The sequence below is a fragment of the Bactrocera dorsalis genome, chromosome 1, assembly GCF_023373825.1.
Source record: "Bactrocera dorsalis isolate Fly_Bdor chromosome 1, ASM2337382v1, whole genome shotgun sequence".
NCBI classification, from domain to species: domain Eukaryota; kingdom Metazoa; phylum Arthropoda; class Insecta; order Diptera; family Tephritidae; genus Bactrocera; species Bactrocera dorsalis.
Window position 1 is genome coordinate 21,937,249 of NC_064303.1, and position 18,511 is coordinate 21,955,759.

Here is an 18,511-nt window from a genome sequence, read left to right on the forward strand (position 1 = left end):
GCTTTTGTAAGTAAACCCATCTAACCTTTCCCACAAGCTGTAACCCATCCGTGAAGAAGCTCACACTCCTCTCCTCCGACGGCTTCTTCCCATCCACATCTCCCTTGCTGATATATGGAGCCGTAGAGATCGGTTGATCCAAGTGATCTAGTATGAAGTCAACCATACACCTGTGATGTCTACGGGCAGTGGAGTGGACCTTATGGTACCATACACCATCTAATAGATTAGGCTCGTTTTCCATTGCAGTTTTATGAGCTGAACAATTTGTTCCAAAGTTCTCATAGTTACCTTGGTTCCCACACGCAAAAGAGAAACGCGAATATGAAAATGAGAAAAACGCAATATGTAAAGCTTTTCAAACGGATCTATCGTGACAGGTTATTATAAAATTCCTCAAGAAATCGATCCTTGATTTATAGAGAACGAAGACATAGAAAAATAGAAAGCAAGTCAATCCCGAAAATGGTGCTACATTAATTATGTGACACCTTCAATAAGAAGAGCAACATTTTCTCCAACTCCGATTCATTTCTTAGGACTACTACTTACGCAGGGATCCGTCAGTTACTTTCCAAGTTATTTCTTTTAAATTAGACCCCTGGAAGTACAATTTCGCATCTCGAAGTCAGCATGAATAAATATAGCTCCGAATTTTATCCGCCAACAAATCGTATTTTCCGCTTAACCTTACAAAATTATATATTTACATTTCTAAAAGTATTTCAGCACTTAAAATTTTATTCTTTCAGCTAAAAAATGAAGCAAAACTAAAAAAAATTCTTGGCATTTTTCTACAATTCACATACCAAGTAGCTTTTAACTTTTGTGCATATTTTACTGTTTCAGCGTTAGTTACCGTTACACTCGCACTCACGCATACATATGCAAACTTTTTCGTAAATAACATGAAATTTTATTTTCGTGAATTTCTTTATTTCGTCTGATTCTGTATGTGTGTCTATGTATGTATGTGTGAAAGTAAGTGGCGAAGACTTGGCAGCGAGTTATTTACATTGTTCCAACCAGCGAATGCTGGACCCACCCACCTGCGCGGATAAGCGTGCGGCAATCTCACAGCTGCTCGACGGCAAGCTCTGCAGTGTTGCAGTGCTTCAGGCGCGCTCAGGTAGCTCGCTGGCCATTGAAGAGCGTATAAATTCTATTTGCAGCAGCACTTCTTATGCACATCCCTTACACCGTTTCCTGCCTCAGCGATGCCAGCGTGGCAGAATGATGGCCAGCACGTTGCGCATGGTATGGTGTGTGGCCTGATGGCAGGCGCTGGTGTATGAACTGTTGCATTTTGCATTTTTCGTTTGTTTCTTGTGTAAATATTAATGTTGCCTTACGGATTAAGCGAATTGTTTGCGCACCAAATAAAAGAACACGCATAAAAGCGTGTGTAAAAAGTAAGAAAATAATAAATGCTGGCGCAGGCGAAGGGTGAAAGTGTGGAGCTAGGAAAATACTGACTGAAAAATATACGAGTTGGCCACGTTTGGTGGCGTTGATAGAAGAGCGCCAGACAAAGCAAGCATGACGTAAATGAAGAAGGCGAGTTGGTGGGTGCCTCGTAAGCGAAGTTGGCGGCGGTAACGAATAAGCTTGCTTGCTGTAGATGAATGTTTTGTGTGCACTTTTGGAAAAGTAGCGAAATTTTTTAACTGTAAAAAGTGGCATAACTTATAACTTATGATTTTATAGCATGAGCAAAGAAGAGGAAGGAAGCTGCCACCTGATAGTTTAAATTGTTGTGGGCCATGATTGACAATAGTAAATAGGAAACCAAGGTTTCTTTCTACTGCATTGAAGAGGTTTTTAAGTTACGAATATTCTCTGTTTTTTAAGCTATTTTTCGGTAGTTTGGTTGAGGTTTGGGATATGTATTATCAGGACTCTTATAAAAGAATCTTGTATCAAATATTTTGGTTTGAACATTTTCTATTCCTGCGCCCTGAGGATATAAGCCCTATACGAGGTATGACAATTAAGTAATGAGACTGATTCCATAAAAACCATATATTTGAAAATTATTCTACGACTCTGCCATCTCCTTCAAAGTAGTCCCCTTGGGCAGCTATACAGCAATTCCAGCGCGTTTTCCATGCTTCGTAACATTTCTAGAACGCTTCGACTGGGATGTCCGCGAGTACCCTCGTCACGCCGCCTGGATGTCCGTAATTGACTCAAAATGCGGCTGTTGCAACACGGCGATTCCTTTAGAGGCCAAATACTGCGACACGCTGGGGGCGGTGTGGCACGGCGCGTTGTCGTGATGAAGGATCCAGTTACGAGCGATGTCTGGGCGCACCCTGTTGACTCGCTTTCGCAATCTTTCGAGTACTTGACAATAATAGTAGACTTGAATGACAGTTTTTCCTGGTGGAACGATTTCTTTGTGGACGATTCCACGCTTATCAAAAAAGGCAATAATCATCGTTTTCACCTTCGACTTGCTCACTTCGGACGGGGGCGCGCGGAGACAATCAAACACCTGGCACGACTAAGAGCACTATCACCATACACTCTTACAATTTTAGCGTACGTTTCCGAAGCTGTTTCGCCCAATCTGGCGCAAAATTTTATCGCGACGCGTTGCTCTTGATTTCGTTTTTCCATTTTCGTGACGAGCACTACAAACACACGTCTACTCAACTTGACGCAGCAGGCGAACTAAATAAGCTAGAGCGATGGTACATATATCAATGGAAAGGAGAGGGATGCCGGCAAAAGAGAAAGGGAATTTCAAGGTCACAACAAGCGCGACAATAATATCAGTCTCATTACTTAATTGTCAAACCTCGTATATTGAATCAAAGATGTGAAGAGCTTGTGTTCCATAAAAAATGCTTCAGTATCTAGAGCTCTTGAATTCAAATAATCCAATTGTCTTAAAAACGTAAATTGTATTAGAGTTTATATCAAGAAATCTCTTCAAATAAAGCGTCTATTTGAACCAGATCACTTGAAAACGTCCATCAGTTCTCTAGTGATATCCACTTTTGAAACAGTATTGAGTTCTTGCTGTGTTGCAGGTCTCTCGTGTCGAGGCTTTCATGGTACTAGTTACTAAAAATGGAAAGTTTCGACTTCTATATACTACAATGTAGCAGCTCCTGGCTTTTCGTAAGTTCTAATCTATTTTAATCGCAATTTGAGGTCGTGCAATGTATTCTGGATATTGTAGAACATTTAATCCCTACTTCTACGAACTTTACTCTGACCTGTCTAATGAAAGTATCGCATGCAATGAGTCTCTGCAGCATTCTAACCAGCCATTCGTCTCGCTAATGGTCCAACACCATTGCAAAACCTCGTTCTTAGCTTGTTCCATTAGTTGTTTTCGTTCACAATAACACTTCTCCAATACAAGATTTCTATCAAACAAGACTTGGATACACATAACAAGAAAACTAATTTCAAACAAAAATAAAAATCATATTATCTACTTGAAGTTCGAATATTTTCCAATTTATTTTTCAGGTGCTTTGGCTTTCAGACGTCCGTGGACCCACTGGACCGTACGTCACTTTCATTTAGAGAAGTATTTTTTTTTAGTCTAAACCCTGTTTATACAGTATAGGTAAACAAGTTTATAGCTGTATCCATTCCTCCTTCCATTTTCTATTTTTTTCACCTCGTTCTTTCTACCATGTCTAGTGGCGCTCAGCCGTGATTCCACAGTCCCTTTAATTTGCATTTCAAACGCATTGAAGCACAATTTGTTTCGAATTGCAAAGGATGCAACAATGCAGCTAGTGATCGGTCGAGTTAGAAAAGAAAAGCAACAACAAAGCAAATACTGCAAATATTTAGTGGCGGTCACACCACTACAATACCGTTTGTGTTCTTACGACATTGCTCGCGGGTGCATAAATTGAGCACTAGAGCTCAATGCTAGACCATCTAACTTTCTGCCCCTTGATTCCGCATGTGTATAGTATATCTTCTTCCCGCCTCAATTGCTCAGCGACTTTTGCATTCCGTTTTGTGTGCTGATACTCGTATTTGTTGTTTTTCGTAGTCTACTTTTTGGCGCACATAATATTTTTTAAACTTATTTTTTTTTTTTTTAAGTTATTTTAATACATTTTGTTTCTTTTCTTTCTTTTTATCTACTCACTCTGTATCAATGACCTGTTTCAGTGCGCGCTTTCGTTGTCAACCGCCTCGCTGGCGTTGCGCTTCCTTCCCGCCAAGCTTTGACAATAGCATTTAACTGCGCGCTTATCGATTCGTTATTGCTTTGTTTTGTTCACTCCAGCTACTTCCCATTTTTTTATTTCATTATATGCATTTGCCTTATAATATTTCTCTATTTTCGATTTCCCTTCAAGCACTTTATTCCCTTTCACAAAAGCCGTAGCGCGCAACTGTTATCTTTATGGGTTTATAGTCTGCTTTTAAGTGCCGGCGAGTTGACTTTTTTCACTTTGGCGCGTCTACTTTTTGGCTTCTTTGTTGTTGTGTGGATGCTGCAGTCGCTGAGCCACGTCTTTGGCGCCTCTACAACACAAAGATATATAGTTCTCCTGGCCCCTTCAATACACTCGTAATAACCCGCCCACACTTTGTCGTCTTTTGACTTACTTGTCTTATCTGCGCTCAAAGTTGCAACGTTGCAAAGGCCGTGATTTCACCCTTGACTGCCAGCTCCTTAACTTCAAACTCCTGCATATGTTCTTGCACTGAACTCGCTTGTCGCCTGGTTTTTGTTAGTTGCCGCATTAAATTTGCCACTTTTGTCTCACTGATTTACAGTTGCAAGGGATGCATTTTACATCTTTGCCCGCGTCACATTCGATTTGAGTTGAGAGTGCACTCAACCTTCCACTGCTGCCTGCTTAGGTTTGGTATTCTTTGGTAATGACTGTTGCTTCAATATGAAATTGAAAGTCAGAAATGTTCATTAAAGTTATTTAAGCACCGAGTTGGGTGATTATAGTGACTATCCAACTTTTCGATATCATTTCTGTAGTACGATTTGTGCTTTACTTCAAAATATGCAGTTTCGGCCATCACATTTTCAGTTGACGAAGATTTCTTCCCAACGAGCATTATTTTGTGATCTGAGAACAGAAGCTAGTCACTAGAGGTCAGATCTGGAGAATACGGTGAATGTAGCAGCAATTTAAATCCCAATTCATGGATCACTGACTTGTGAAGTGCATTGTATTCTTTTTTTTCTTCAAATGCGGCCATTTATCGGCGATTTCGTTCTTCATACGATCCAATAACGCTATGATCATTCCTTTTTTCAAGGTAGTCAATTATTCCATGCGTATCCCGATATAAAGATGTCATAACCTTGCCACCCGAATGTTGCATTTTTCCACGTTTTCGGGCGGGTCCATCGTGTGCAGTCCACTCGGATGGCGGTCAGTTGGAGTAAAAAGATGAAACCATGTTTCATCTAATGTCACATCAAAAACGTGAAATTATCTGCTCTTCGAAGAGTTCTCTGAATAAATCCATTGATGGATGCGATGGGTGGGAAGCGGGGTCATCTCGTTGAAACCAAATGTCTCCGAAACCACGGGCTTCAATTTCAGGCACTAAATAGTCGGTTATCATGGCGAGATTGGTCGCTATTGACGGTTACGTTCTCATCGGCATCATTCTTGAAGAAATATGGATCGATCATTCCAACGGCCCACAAATCACACTAAACCCTTGCTTTTTTGAATAAAATGGCAGCTTTTGAATCTCTTCAGGTTGCTCTTTCCTACGGCAAGTTGGCTTGCTTACAAACACATTGAGCCAAAAATGGACATCACCGTTGAACAGAATTTGGCTCGAAAATTTGGCTTGGGAAAGTCTAGCGGCTTTAGTTCTTGCACAAGCTGTATTTTGTACGCTTTCAATTTAAGGTCACGACGTAGAATGCCACAAGTCGTTCCATACGTCAGTCCGAGTTGCTACGAATGGCGCTGAATCGACTCTCAACAGTCTTCGTGTAGACTCTCAGCTGTACAGGTTTTGTTCGGAAAGTAATAGAACAGATTCCACCGACTGTACTTCGAAGCACCGGGTGCCGGACCCAAAGTACGACAGAGGTTTTAGATGGGCCTCGAACCCGACCAAGGTGGTTAGTGTGTACATTCCACACTGCCAATTGGTAATGAAAATGCCTAGCATTATCAGGGCGCTGATCAACGCATTGATTTGATCCGCTGTGCTTTTAAGCGTCGTGGAGTAAGGCTGTCGTCAGCAGGTTAAGCACACCTTCGAAGCGTGCGTGCACCGACTGGATTCAGTAGAGTGCATTCCTAGCTAACGAAAAAGCGGCTGGTCAGATGTCTCCGAGCACCTGAAGAGTCAGAACAAGGTGTTTCTGTGAGTGATGCAAGCCGAAAATGCAGCGTTCCTTAGAGCAGAGGTACGCGATTAAATTCTGTGTGAAACTCGGTAAATCTGTGACAGAGACGATTGATATGATCAAGCAGGCTTACCCAGATATTGCATTAGCAAGAAGTGGTGTGTTTCGTTGGCACCAGTCCTTTTTGGAGGGCCTGGAAGTGGTCGCTGATGAAAACCGTGCTGGGTGACTTACGACTTCGATAAATACTCGTGCGCGCACAGTTTTGAACTCAGACCGTCGACTAAGTATTCGTCGAATTGCTCAGCTGTTAAATTTATGGAAATCTGTGGTTCATGACATTGTGACGGAGCACTTAAACTTTCGCGAAGATGCCAAAGGTGCTTATTGACGACCAGAAATTACGGCAAGTGGAAGTCTGCGAGGAAAATTTGAACATGTGTGAAAGTGACCCGCAATTTTTGAATAGCGTAATCACAGATGACGAATCATGGATCTTTGAGTATGATCCCGAGATAAAGAGGCAATATTCCTTTTAGTTTGAGACGTCAGCAAGGATCCAAGCAACATGCACCTCGGCTGTCAAGGCTATTCCGGAGAATGCCTTCCGCGACGCCTTCAATGCTTAGAAATCGCGCTGGGATCGAAGCAGAAAGAGAATGTTTTGAAAGTTTTTAAAGAATTTTAACGATTGGTTCAATAAATTTTTATAAAAATTTCCGGTTTCCGACAACTTTGACTCTGAAGCCTATGAAGCCTAAGTCAAAGTATATACATTCCCATTGAGTAGGTATGCAAACGATCACAAATATTAATCGACCATACATTATCCTCGTTATCCTAGGTTAGCTTAGGATAGATTAGATGACTGATCAGAGATCGCACGTGGACTAATAGATGTAGTCCTTTGTGAAGCCATTGAAAATCGGACTCCCGTGTTCGGACTTCGGCAAACCGCTTGGTAGCCAATACAAATTTGCAGAGGCGCTTAATTTCTGTGCATCGGTGGGATGTCTGACGGTAATGTGCCCCCAAGTGTTTAAGTCTTGATCTCCCAAAAGCAGGGCAGTCAAGAAGGAACTGCTGGCTGGTTTCGTTATCCCAAGTCTATTTGGAAAGCATTTGTTTACCGTAACTAATATGTATGTATTTCCAATAACTAGTACAGCGCCATCTAAAGGGCTTGTGTAGAACACTCCGGGACTGTCATTTATTGAAATCGATGGCGTAAGTTTTAAGTAAAGGTGTTCTACCATTTTTGAGTATATTTTAAGTATGCTATCAACGACTGTTAAATAACTAAAAATAACTGCAATATATTCGTATTCGGATATAAAATCACCGTTATATGAAATCTCATTTTCACTCACTTACAATAAATGCTCAATGAATAGTAATGGAAACTTACTATATGACCCCTTCAAACGGCGCTACCAAAGTAGTTGCACCCTATTTGTAGACCGTCTCTTATTACACCCAGAGGAGCTGTAGAAGTGAAAATGCTGCACACAAAACATTGCAGATTTTGTATTTAATTCTCGAATTCTTTAACATTCAACAAAAATTCCACCCGTTAACATAGCATACGCCAGCAAATCCCTTTCTCAGCGCACAATAGCTGAATGCGAAGCGCAAAATGAAACCGCAAACTCACCTTAAATGCAACCGTTTAATCGAAGTGAAAAAATGCCAGCTATGCATTTATTTATACGGATGCGTATTGTCCCACTTTTAACACGATCATGTGGTTGTTGGCATCGAAATGCGCTACTGATTGCATACAATGAAAGCATACATATAAGTAAGTATATGTACGGAATGTACTTCCACGTATACATATGTACATATATGTATACTATATATTTTTAAGAATACTCAAAAAGTTGTTTGAAAGGAAAAAGCTTCATTGTTGCATTCAAGCCAGCATTAAATTCGAGTGCATGCCTGCCAAAGCGACTACCTACTTACAGCTGCGGTCATAATAATATGAATGCATCAACTCTAAAAACAAAATGTGATACTGCTAAAGACCACAATTTGCCGATTCCAAGACGTTCTTAAGAGTTGGGACTATCTCAAAACCCAACTTGCCAAATTTTGAGAAAGGACTTGGATTTGTATTCAAATAAAATTGTTCTCACTCACGAACTGAACCCATTGAACCACCGTAAACGAAGTTTAATTTATCATCTTCTCCGTTGAGACTCACTTTTATCTGATTGGTGCGGTAAATATACAAAACTGTCCATTCTGAAGCGAAAAAATCCACAAATTATTCATGAACAACAATTATATTTGCCTAAATTGCGGGTTTGGAGTGGGTTTTAGTCTGGTGGAATCATTAAATAAAAACAAGTTTTAATTTTCTTAACAGTTTTTATGAAAATAAATCACATCACTCTTCTTGAAAACCTCTCTATATTGGTAGTCGAAAAAGTCTTTTCGTATTTCTAATCAAACTTAAACTTATTTTTTTTTTATATTTATAATGAACTTTAATGAACTAAATATGTACCATTTTGGCCGAACACTTTTTCCATTTTTCCGCTAGAGACGTTATTCCATCAGTGTAAAACTTTTCTGGTTTCTGGGCGAAAAACTGTGACAAGTAATTTTCACAGGCTTCTCTTGAAGCCAACGTTACTCCATTAAGGGAGTTCTACATTGTCCGAAAAAAATGGTAGTCCGATGGAGCAAGGTCAGGGCTATAAGGTGGTTGCATCAAAATATCTCAGCGAAGCTCTCTCATTTTTTGCCGAGTCACTAAAGATGTGTGTGCTCTAGCGTTGTCTTGATGGAAGACGAAGCCCTTTCTGTTGATCAGTTCTGGCCTTTCTTCGATTGATTGTTTCAATCTCATCAGTTGTTGACAGTAAAATGTAGAATCAATGTTCGGCAAAGCTAAAGCAGCTCACAATGGATGAATCCTTCCCATCTCACCAAGCACTTAGCATAACCTTTAGAGATGTCTGTCCTGGCTTTGCAAGCATTTGTTGAGCTTCACCACGCTTGAACCATATCCTTTTTCTCACATTGCTGTCGTATTTCATGCACTTTTTGTCTTCTGTTACTATTCGCTTCAGAATTGTATAATTTATTTAATCGATTATGATCGGACTTGGTTCACGATGGGCATAACTGCTGACCTATTTTCTGTCATAGACTACTTACTATTTAACCCCTATCCATTTACAATAGGCTGCCCTTTTTTTGCAGCCGATCGGATTATTTAGTCACAAAAATTAAAGATATTCTTCGTGTATCACAAGCTTTAAGTATTAGCCACTTAATAGCAATGACTTCACTACTGTTTTCTGAACCCCACCCGAGCTCACTGAGCATTGTTCAGCAACCATCACCAATGCGGCAACGAAATCCTTCTGGACCAGAGAGACGTATGAGGTTCACTGATTTCTTTGCTCTTTACGAGACTCAATCAATATCAAATATATCTAGAAATTTTGTAGCATAAACCAGACTGAAGTTAAAGCATTTCAGCGTACCTTCGGCGAACAAAGATTGGAATAGAAAAATTTACGATAAAGTGTTGAGTTCTTGGCATCACAAAGGGTCGGCGTTCACAGCTACATATAAAAATAGGACTCTTTTCGACTATGCTATTTAGTCGTACATTTCTTCCCTCGTACAAATATTAAACAGAGTATAGTATAAAGAAAGTTTCCTTTTAAATTATATTTGATTCACCAAACGTTTGAAAGTTGAGAATTGAATAAACTCATTGCAATTTTGTGCTGACATGTTCTCTTAGGCATTCACAATGCAGTCCCACTTCTCCCTTTGACCCCTTGACTTTAAATAGTATCCTTACGTTTTCGGTATTAAAAACCAAACAGATTTCGTTAAAGTAATGTTAGATTTACATGGTGTTTTCCAAAGTAAACAGGACTTAAAAAAACAGAACAAATGGCTTTTTCGGCACGGTCCAATTAGAAATGTTCAGTTCCATTTCCATGAATTTCAATGATGATTTCGGCTGATTTTTGATGAATTCACGCACAGTTTCGATGGAATTTGCGGTGATCATGGATTTCGATTGGCCCTCATGTTGATCGTCATTTATGTCCTCACAACCACTTTGAAAACGTTGAAACCACTCGTGCATTCTGCTACGGGATAGGCAATTATCGCCATAAACTTGTTTCGTCACTTGAAACGTTTCGGTAAAAGTTTTACCAATTTTGAAACAAAATTTAATGTTGGCTCTTTGTTCGAAGCTCATTTTCGCACCGATAACACAAACATACTGACACTTAAGACGCAATAACTTCACTTCCAATCAATGAAATGTCATGAAATTGTCACTCGACAATCGATAAATATAGCAGATTCTAACGCATCAGTATACATATAGATGGCGCTACCAGGGGGCGCTAGATTCAAAAAGTTTCCTGTTTACTTTGGAACGCACCTTGTATGTATTTTTTATTTTTTAACAAGAGAACAGCGCCCAAAAATAGCGTCCTCAGAAATGACGAATCGAAGCCGCTAGCTTTTGAAAAAAATTTCAATCTCCAATTCCTCACGCTCTTATCCTTTAAGGCACACTCCAGTAGTTTGGAACACTCAATGCCGAGATTGAGTGTAAAAATGTTTTACTAAGAAATTTTAATTATCGACATAACGAAGTGATATCTTGTTGTTTTTCCATTTTAATGGCAGTCGCGCCTATTATTCTGACCGCAGCTGTAAATATAATAGTGTATTTTATGAAAGAATTCGGCATTGCCACACAGCCTTTGGAAAGAAATTTTAATTAACAAATAAATATGCATCCATTGTGAAATCATATGTATATGCACGTATGGTGGTATTATATGCGGAAGACTTGGGCATATAATGCAAAAATTACATCAACTCGCAAAAAGCGCCAGATATGTGTGAATGTATTTAAGTAAGTAAGAATGTGAGTTTATATATATATATATATATATGTATGTATGCTTGTATGCATTATGGGCAAAAATGGAAACTGTAACGACATATAACCACACATATTCATATGTATTGTTCATATACACACACGCGCATGCAAATATGCCACATTAAATCCACCCAATGTTGGCAATGATATTTCCCTTTCCCAGGCATGCAACTACAATCCGTCGACGCATTTCCGCTGCAATTACCAACGGGTATTTCGCGCGCATAACTTACCTTTAAACACTTGTTCGTGCGTTGATATGCGTGTGGATATGTGCGTATGTGTGTGTGTCATAGTTTTTTCGAATGGCCGGCAACCAAGGCTCACCGGAATGCAGCAGTGCTGAAATGAAATAAAAGCGGCGTCAACACTACTTACTATCAACTGCACATACATACGTTGGTAATATTGTAATATATATGTATAAGTCTATACATGTATACATATACGTATATTTTATATGTGTAGCAGCGAGGCATTGGCTTTTCCCCCATTTTTGGTTTAATTTAAATTATTTACACATTTTTTATATATAGGTGGCACATACATATGTACATACATATATATAGTACATATGTTTATACAAGTATGTATGTATGTATATACATACACATAAATATGTAAAAAGTATGTTAGCTCCTGCTGGCTATTGACCACTCCTTGCCCACAAGTACCGCTCGTACAGCGCAGCTTCAGCCGCTCAGTTCAATGCGGCTCAGCACTTTCGCCTTGATTATTTATTTGCCTGGGGAATTTCGTTGGTTGTTTCTCTTAATTTTTATTTCCTCCAGGTGGCTTGTCATAATTTTTTCCCATTTTCACATTTTCACCTATTTTTCCTCATTTTTTTCATAATTTTCCTTTCGTTTATTTGTTTACTGTCGTGATTCGGCGCGCTATCATTAACTACAATGCAGCTGCTCACCTCACACACACATATATATATATACAAACACATATATACATACAAACACAAAAAAATCTCTACAGTATTTACATATATGTACATATATATATGTGTGTGCATAGCATAGCGTATCATGTTGTTGTTCTTCCGGTTTGGTAAGGATAATTGTCGTACATTAAAAATCATAAGAAGCGTCAGCTCGGCAGCTTGCCAAGCAGCCAACTTAACGGTGTGGTTTAATGAAATGCTTAATTAAGTATTTACACACATATTAATCCCATGCAAATGTAGTGATGAAGGCTTTTCGGTCGGCTCCGGTGTGTTTTCCTACTATGTGTGGTATTTAATGCTTTTCGCCTTTGTGTGTGCTGGCTTGTCAGTGAGTGAGTGAGTGGGTGAGGGAATACTGATTTTAGCTTTTGGCTGTTTGATATTGTTTCCTTTTATTTTTTTTATTTAAATGCTGCGGTAAAGACTAATACTTATGGGTATTTATTGCATTTCACATCATGAATAACATTTATCTTACAAAGGGTTGATCGTGTGCTATTAGCTCGTTTTAATGCTTGTAACTATATTGGCAATATACATACATACATATGTGAAGAGAAAGAAATTTTGAAGGAAGCTATGTGCTATAGTAATCCGATCTGAACAATTTTTTGGCAGATAATGTTATTACCTAAAGCAGTCATCCATGTCAAATTTCGTGAAGATATCACGTCAAATGCGAAAGTTTTCCATACCAGCACTAGATTCCGATCGTTCGGTTTGTATGGCAGCTACATGCTATAGTTAACCGATCTGAACAATTTCTTCGGAGATTACATTGTAGCTTTAGAAAATAATCTGTGCCAACTTTTGTGAAGATACATTGTCAAATGTGAAAGTTTTCCATACAAGAACTTGATTCCGATCGTTCAGTTTGTATGGCAGCTATACGTTATAGTTGTCCGATACCGGCAGTTCCGACAAATGAGTAGCTTCTTGAAGTGAAAATGACGTTTGATAATTTTCAACACGATATCTGAAAAACTGAGAGACTAATTCATATATATACAGACGGACCGACAGACAGACGGACATGGCTAAATCGACTCAGCTCAACATACTGATCATTTATATATGTATATACTTTTTAGGGTCTCCGACGCCTACTCCTGGGTACTACAAACTGCGTGGCAAACATAATATGCCCTGTTCAAGGTGTAAAACCTGAATTTTAATCTGTCATTTTGTCCTAAATATTAGGTAGACCAAAAAGTATTTTCGTATTTCTAATCAAACTCCATTTTTTTTTTTTTGTTTTATAATAAACTTTAATGAACCAAGTTTTTGGCATTTGGCCGCTAGAGAGATTATTCCATCAGTGTAAAACTTTTCTTGTTTTTCCTGGAAAAACTGTGACAAGTAATTTTCACAGGCTTCTCCTGGAGCCAACTTTACTCTATTAAGGGAGTTCGACATTGACCGAAACAAATGGTAGTCCGATGGTGCAGGGTCAGGGCTAGATTGTGGATGCATAAAAACTTCCCAGCCAAGCTCTACCAGTTTTTGCCGAGTCATCAAAGATGTGTGTGGTCTAGCGTTGCCCTGATGAAAGACGTAGCCCTTTCTGCTGATCAGTTATGGTCGTTTCCGTCATATTGCTATCTTCAACCTCATCAGTTGTTGACAGTAAAGTGTAGAATCAATAGTTTGATCAGGCTGGAGCAGCTCATAGTGGCTGATTCCTTTTTAATCTCACCAAACACTCAGCATAACCTTTCGTGGTGTCAGTCCCAGCTTCGCGACCATTTGTTGAGCTTCACCACGTTTGGACCATTATATTTTTTTGCACTTTATTGTGGTTTTTGATTAACTTTTCGTCTTCTGTTACCATTCGCTTCAGATATGGCTCGACTTCATTTCGTTTCAGCAAAGGATCGGAGATGCTAATTCGGTCCATTAAATTTTCCACAGACAATTCATGTGGTACGCAAACATAGAGCTTCTTTTTGCAGCCAGCCTCTTTTAAATGGTTCAAAACCATGTGACGATGAATGTTAGGTTCCTTAGCGATGAAATTATGGAAAAGATTGACCAGTTTTCCATAATTTCGTCGACTTTTTCAATGATAGCTCGACCAGAGCGAGCTGCATCTTTGAAATCGAAATTTCCAGACGGAAGCGAGCGAACCATGGTTGTGCTATACGAACTGATACATACGGTATCGTCCCCGTAAACTTCACAAATTTCATTGGTTCCTTGCGTGGCATTAATCCCTTTTTTATACAAAAATTTCAAAATATATCCAATTCAATCAATAGCTTCGCACAAACGGCGCATAATACTCAAATAGTATTTCTTGTTGACAGGTTGACCGATCGGAAGGAAAGTGGAGCGCACCACACTTTGATAATAGAAAATAACTTTCAACATAACCTTGATTTTTGACCCGCTTTGATGTGATTTTTTCGGCTGCGGCTCACCTTTGCCACGATATTCGGCCGATTGATCAACTGTTGTTGACACAAATCGGAAGTTAGAAGTAAAGAGAATTTTTAGCTGACAAAACGACAGCTGTCATAGCAGAGTTGCGGGTCTTATAGGACTCATATGGTATAAACACAAGTCTCTTCTTTCTTGCAGAGATATCAATTTAATCTAACCTGTTCATATTGGGTTCAATAACATACATTAAGACTTTATTTCGAAACTCCCTACACAATAGTACACATATCAGCAATATCGCCACACTTACAGTAAATTTCGAAACTCATTCTCTTCGTAAAATTTAACGCCTTACTTGCAGTATTTTTCTTTCTTCCTCCCACACTTTATTCCAGCCAACGCATCTGTTCTAATATGCATTCTCTTTTCTTGTTTCTTTTCTTTTTTCGTAATCAACAGGGCATGTTGGTGGTTGCGGCATTACCGAGGAAGTTTCCCAATGGATGGAGAGCATACAAAATTCTGCCGTCGAAGAGTTGCCAGAACCGATGTCGAAGGACGATGTTAGCCAACAAAAGCAACAGCACAAATTAATCAAACCGTATAGCGCGCGAATGACACAAACGCAAGATGCTGCAGAACAAGCCGGAGATAATGCTGCACAACCGACAAGCAAGAAGCATAAAAAACCTACTGCCACATCAGCAACAGCAACAGGCGGAACAAACGCGCAACAGCGTCCACCGAAAAAATACTCAAGTCCCACAACAGCCTCAATGACGTCGTCGTTGCCAACAGCGGGCGGCAACTCAAGGACAGCCAGCAGCAACGTTGGCGAGGATGACTTCAAATATCCTTATCAAAAATACTCCAAAGCTGCAAATTTTCGCTTCGATGACGACGGTGACGCGTGGCGGCCATTTTCGCCGAAGGCACAATCCGATGATATTTATGGCCTGCCAAGCGGCAGCGGTAGCGACTACTCTGGCGCATTTTATGACCCGGAAACAGGGCGCAAGTATACGCCGCAAAACATGGATCGTGACGAATGGCATGCGAAGGTGCATGAACGTGTGCGTCGCGCTACCGCCGCTAATCCGAATGAGAACAAGAATACCTGTTCATTGTACATACAAACGGATCCGTTGATTTGGCGGCACATACGCGAAGGAATTGCTGATGTAAGTATAAAATAGACGTAAATACGAACTTTGCATAAGTGACTCCAAGGGTGTGCATATTTATGAATATATAGCCCTGCAGAGGAGCCACTGGTTCTGCATAAAATTGGTTACTAGTTTGCATACGAGTATTACTCTTGTCGTATAAGAAACGGTTTTTCCAAAAAGTACACATTGGACAAGTTGTTTTCAAGGCCATGCATTTAGCTTTATTATAAACCCAAGAGATATACATACATACTTTAAAATAATGTCGGGCAAGTTACAGCCACGGCCAGTTCGACTAAATTCAAGTTGTTAGACGCAATTTTCGACCACTTTTTGCAGCACTTGGGCCATAGGTCAGCAATGACGCGCCGAATATATTCTTCCGAGACGGCAAACATTATGGTCGGCTTCATTTATGAAGAAATATGAACCAATGACTCCCTCTGCCCATAGAGCACACCAAGCAGTGACGGCTGTAACGCTGTCTAAATAGTAGGTTTAATATCAGAGACAGTTCCTTTTTATTGACGCCGATGAAAATTTTTTTGTGGAAATCAGAATCGGTGGCCATCTCGTTTAGAATCCATTCACCGAACATGTGAACCGATTTCAAAACTTGCACGAGTTCGATTTTGTAAGCCCGCAATAAATTCCTTTCTTCTTCCATTCCGTCCACAAAATTGTTTATAAAGTGGATGGGAGCAGCTCCGATTGCTGCGCACGATTGCAGATTGACTCATTCGGAACTACTTCCGTCACTCACTCATTGCACTAGTTTTGAATTGGTTTTCTATGAATACTGACAACATTTAGATGACACTTTGTTTCACATTTTACTCTCTCATCTTTTTAATACTTTTAGTTCTCCCAGCTAAAGATTTTTTTGTTTCCTCTCTTGTCTAATTCCCTTGTTTTTGTAATTGTTTATCCCTTATACGCTGACTCCGAAATATCCGCTTGTTTACTTGTTTTTTTTTAACGGCAATTTTTGCATAAATTCACTACCCGCTCGGATGTTCAGCTCATGCGATTTGACAGTAGATACCTGTAGTCGGATAAAATGGTGGGGTGAAGTGAAAAAATCGTTGTGTATGCGGAATGATTTAACGGCGTTTTAAAGGCATATAGTATGTTTTAACTTGAGTGGGTGGCGGAAAAAATTGTAGGCAGAGGAGAGTTGGGTTTATGGTAAATGAAAGCTGAAAGCGACGTGATTTTTAAATTTTTAATACTGAACCACTACTGTCATCAGTCGTAACAATTTTTTTGAGAGACACCGAAACTTTATCTCTTACATTTTTTAAAAAATATACTTTTTGATACCTATATAAAATAAAGAGATAATAAGACAATAAGAATGTTTTATCAAAAAGCAGCGTTTAGATATTTCTAAGTAAAAGCCCAAAGGAAGTACGAGGTTGTTAATTTGCTATTAAGTCGGATTTTTTCTTTTCTAATCGAACCTTATTTTCTCTTACCTTAATTAGACCCAAAAGTGGAGACTTCCAAAGCAAATATTGTTAAGGCTGCTTTAAGATGGAGATACAGGTATCTGCAGCTTGCCTTGCAAACCCAGCTGTTTTCAATTACTCGGGACATTAGCATCTTTTGTTACCATTGACAATACGAGGTTTGACAATTAAGTAATGAAACTGATTTTATTGCCTGCATCAAGTTGAGTAGAAATGTGTTTGTAGTGCTCGGCACCAAAATGGAAAAACGAAATCAAGAGCAACGCATCGCGATAAAATTGTGCATCAGATTGGGCGAAACAGCTTCGGAAACGTATGCTAAAACTGTAAGAGTGTATGGTGATAGTGCTCTTAGAAACCAAACCAAACGCCAAAGCTCACAATGGTTGTCTCCGCGCCCCCGCCCGAAAAAAGCTCGCATGAGCAAGTCGAAGGTGAAAACGATGATTATTGCCTTTTTTGATAGCCGTGGAATCGTCCACAAAGAATTTGTTCCACCGGGGAAAACTGTGAATCAAGTCTACTATTGCCAAGTACTCGAAAGATTGCGAAAACGAGTCAACAGGGTGCGCCCAGACATCGCTCGTAACTGGATCCTTCATCACGACAACGCGCCGTGCCACACCGCCCTCAGCGTGTCCCAGTATTTGGCCTCTAAAGGGATCGCCGTGTTGCAACAGCCGCTTTATTCGCCCGACATGTCACCCTGTGACTTTTTTTTGTTTCCTAAAACAAAATCGGTGGTCAAAGGAACCCATTTTGAGTCGATTACGGACATCCAGGCGGCCGTGACAGGATACTCGCAGACATCCCAGTCGAAGCGTTTCAGAAATGCTACGAAGCATGGAAAACGCGCTGGAATCAATGCATAGCTGCCAAGGAGACTACTGTGAAGGGGATGGCAGATTTGTAGAATAATTTTCAAATATACGGTTTTTTATGAAATCAGTCTCATTACTTAATTGTCATACCTCATATTCTAAAGACTTTTTTATCAATCTGAGCATTTACTGGCTTTGTAGAGGCTTGTAAAATTTTTTTACAATGATTGCGACTTGGATTTTTCTACTCTGAATATTTAGTTTACCACGAAGTTTGTAGTCAAACGCAAACCTTATAGAATATAAATAAACGATAAGTGCGGCGAGTTGAACCGACTTAATCCTGGTCGTCTGACTATCTGCTTATACGGTACTACTCCCTCAGTTTTGAGATATCGCTCTGAAATTTTGCGAACAAGCTTTTATACTCAACGAGCTCCACATT

General features: G+C 39.6%; 1 protein-coding gene across 7 annotated transcripts in view; it reads left to right on the forward strand.

Moving 5' to 3' along the window:
- LOC105225682 (uncharacterized) overlaps positions 1-18,511 on the forward strand; it is a 319,801-nt gene that overhangs the window by 295,209 nt on the left and 6,081 nt on the right. For all 7 annotated transcript variants that reach the window (XR_007423553.1, XR_007423550.1, XR_007423549.1 and 4 more), the window contains one exon: positions 15,064-15,785. Coding sequence is in view for 2 of the 7 variants with exons in the window: in XM_029549927.2 (XP_029405787.2) it covers positions 15,064-15,785 (722 nt within the window). In the remaining 5 variants the exon portion in view is untranslated. The remainder of the gene's footprint in view (positions 1-15,063; positions 15,786-18,511) is intronic.